This window comes from Mus pahari, chromosome 15, assembly GCF_900095145.1.
Source record: "Mus pahari chromosome 15, PAHARI_EIJ_v1.1, whole genome shotgun sequence".
In the NCBI taxonomy this organism is placed as follows: Eukaryota; Metazoa; Chordata; class Mammalia; order Rodentia; family Muridae; genus Mus; species Mus pahari.
Genome location: NC_034604.1, coordinates 61,494,025 through 61,496,919, shown reverse-complemented (window position 1 = coordinate 61,496,919; position 2,895 = coordinate 61,494,025). Strand labels below are relative to the sequence as shown.

The 2,895-nt window shown below is 42.1% G+C and overlaps 1 protein-coding gene across 1 annotated transcript in view; it reads right to left on the bottom strand.

Moving 5' to 3' along the window:
* Cep192 (centrosomal protein 192) overlaps positions 1-2,895 on the bottom strand; it is a 92,171-nt gene that overhangs the window by 15,253 nt on the left and 74,023 nt on the right. Inside the window, exons 39-40 of the mRNA XM_029546817.1 lie at positions 1,849-1,928; positions 956-1,051 (exon numbers count right to left, since the gene is read on the bottom strand). Coding sequence (XP_029402677.1) covers positions 956-1,051; positions 1,849-1,928 — 176 coding nt within the window. The remainder of the gene's footprint in view (positions 1-955; positions 1,052-1,848; positions 1,929-2,895) is intronic.

Below are 2,895 nucleotides of genomic sequence, written 5' to 3'. Positions count from 1 at the left end.
AAAAAAAAAAACCTAAAAGTCCACTGAGACACCCCCACCCCCACACACCCTTTTCCTGCTTATTTTGTGATATAATACATATCTGGTACCATCTTCCCACATCCTGGTTTACGCCAATATCAACTTTTTTATTAACTATGAAATTTTCTATTAATCTCAAGATAGGTTTAATACCATCAATGATGGACTGTCAGTATGACAAGTGTAAGTGTAACAGCTGAAACTAAGAAACTGCCCTGAAGATCAGTGACTCAGCACAAGTGTTATATTGTGGCTGCAATGAACTGACCCTAAATAAATCTGGAAGAGCCTGGAGTTCCTGTCCTGTAACTTTCTAACCATGTATACAACATCAAATGGTTAATTATGGAGCCCTTTATTCTAACTCTGAGATGACAAAGTTCCAAGGTCTTCCTTCAACTAACTTTCTCTGTTATCAATTTATTTAAAATTCTATAGCATTTACCTATTTGCTCTGAAATGAGTATTTTTGTTTGTTTGTTTGTTTTTGTTTTTTTGGTTGTTTTTCGAGACAGGGTTTCTCTGTGTAGCCCTGGCTGTCCTGGAATTCACTTTGTAGACCAGTCTGGCCTCGAACTCAGAAATCCGCCTGCCTCTGCCTCCCAAGTGCTGGGATTAAAGGCGTGCACCACCACGCCCGGCTGAGTATTTTTAAATATAGCAACTTTTCTGAAAAGTAAAAAGTAAAAACAAACCCACAAATAAAACAGTAACAGCAGGAAGTGTTCCTAACCACTGATCCATTTCTCCAGGCCTCTGGCTAGGGTTTGGAGTAAAACTATGTATGTAGCAATAATGGGGGCTTAGAATGTAGCTCTGACACGGTGGGAAGCTGGTCTCAAGGAGACAAACTGAAGCAGCCAGGTCACATGATTCATTCCTGGCAGAATAATATCACGCTCTTACCAGCTGTCTATAAAATTCCAAAACTCACCTTTTGGATTCCATGACCTTCTAGTGTGCCAGAAATGGGAGAACATCTGAAGGTTGTGTAGGTAGCTCGAAAAACATCTTCAGTTTCATCAACTCCCTGGGAAATAATTGCTTAAAATAATTAATGGCTATTTAATTGATTGTCTGCCGCAAATATCCCAAGCACCCTCTTGAATGTGCAGTTTAATACTACTGCAAAACTAAATCATTTTTGCAATATATTCAGTAACTGTCTACCTCAACTGTGTCACAGGCAGGCATAGTAGCACACACCTTTGACCCCAGCACTTAGGAGCAGAGGCAGGAGGATCTCTATGAATTTAAGGCCAGTCTAGTATACATAGTTCTAGGCCAGGCAAGATTACATAGAACTCTTGTTGTAAAAAAGAAAAAAAAAACAACTAAAACTAAAAAACCAACAACAAACAGTGTCACAAAATACTGAGCCATACAAATGACAAGCTGTTCTCCCTGGAAGAGCTGTACAGCAGGTGGCGTGGGGACAAGCACAGCAGTGATCCAGCCCACCTGCAGCAGCTCCCAAGGGCAGACACAGGACAGACATAACAAGTCAACACCAAGCACAGTGCACATGCAAGGAAGCAGTGTGCACACACAAGTGCAATAAAGTCCTCAACATTTCTCAAATGAAATTATTTCAGATAAAAATCAGGACTAGGAAAATTAAATGGAGTAATCACTTTTGTTTTGCATTTTTAAATTCGTTTTCCAAGTTGACTCTTGGAATTATCTGGTGGAAAAGATTGGGCACACACCATTCCCGCCTACAGAAAACCACAAGTGAGTGAACTGGCGGCACATACAACGAAGATGCCAACCTGCACTTGCACTCAGGGTCTGAAACAGCTCAGTCTCAACAGTTAGATGACTGACCTTGACATACGGGGGTGCAAAAGATGACAGGTGCCACTTTACATCTGTGGGGCCACAATTCTCCAGTTCCAGATAGCTCTCTGAAAAGAAAAAAAATAAAAATAAAAATGTACCACTTGACTCTGAGAGGTGATTGACAAGCAGTTCTGTGACAAACTTCATGACCTTACAGTCCAGTGGAAACTACAAAATTTTCTAAAGATTTAAATGTGTCAGATATCCTGTTTTTTGGATTTTTTTTTTTTTTTTTTCAAAAACACAATGCAGAGGCCAGCCCGGTCTACAAAGTGACAGCCAGGACAGTCCAGGACAGCCAAGGCTACACAGAGAAACTATGTCTCAAAAAAAAACCCAACAACAACAACAAAAGAAAACCCCAAAAAACAACAAACCACACAATGCAAAGACACTGAAGGGCTGAAACATGAAAGTATGATTAAAATGGACTACAACAGCTGTCCATGACTCACATGGTCAGACTAGAGGAGAAGCAGTTTTAGTTCTGTTTTAGGTCCATCACCAGAGCACACAGCAAGCACCAGCCAGTTTACAGGCAGCGCTCAGGGAAAGCACAGAGGATGGGAAGGGGGCAGGTGGCAGCAGAGTACAGGGCATCAGTGGGCCCAGAACTCAGGTGACAGACTCCAGAAGCTGGGTTACAGGAGTAGCAAGCACACTGTGGGCTCACTGAAAGGAGCTTACAAAGGAGGAGAAACGGAAGGCAAGCAAAGGACAGGGCCAGGAAGAATTCTGAAAAAGCAGACTAGAGAGGCAGAACCCAGCGGGGTGTGGTGGCGCATGCCTTTAATCCCAGCACCCACCTGGCAGAGGCAGGTGGATTTCTGAGTTCAAGGCCAGCCTGGTCTACAAAGTGAGTTCCAGGACAGCCAGGGCTATACAGAAAAACCCTGTCTCATCGAAAAACCAAAAAAAAAAAAACAGAGGCAGAACCCAGAACCACAGTTCCTTTGTAAGAGTTGCTGTAATTGATTGGGAAAGGATTTTTACCAATCCTAAATCCAATAGGGGACTAATTTCCAATATATA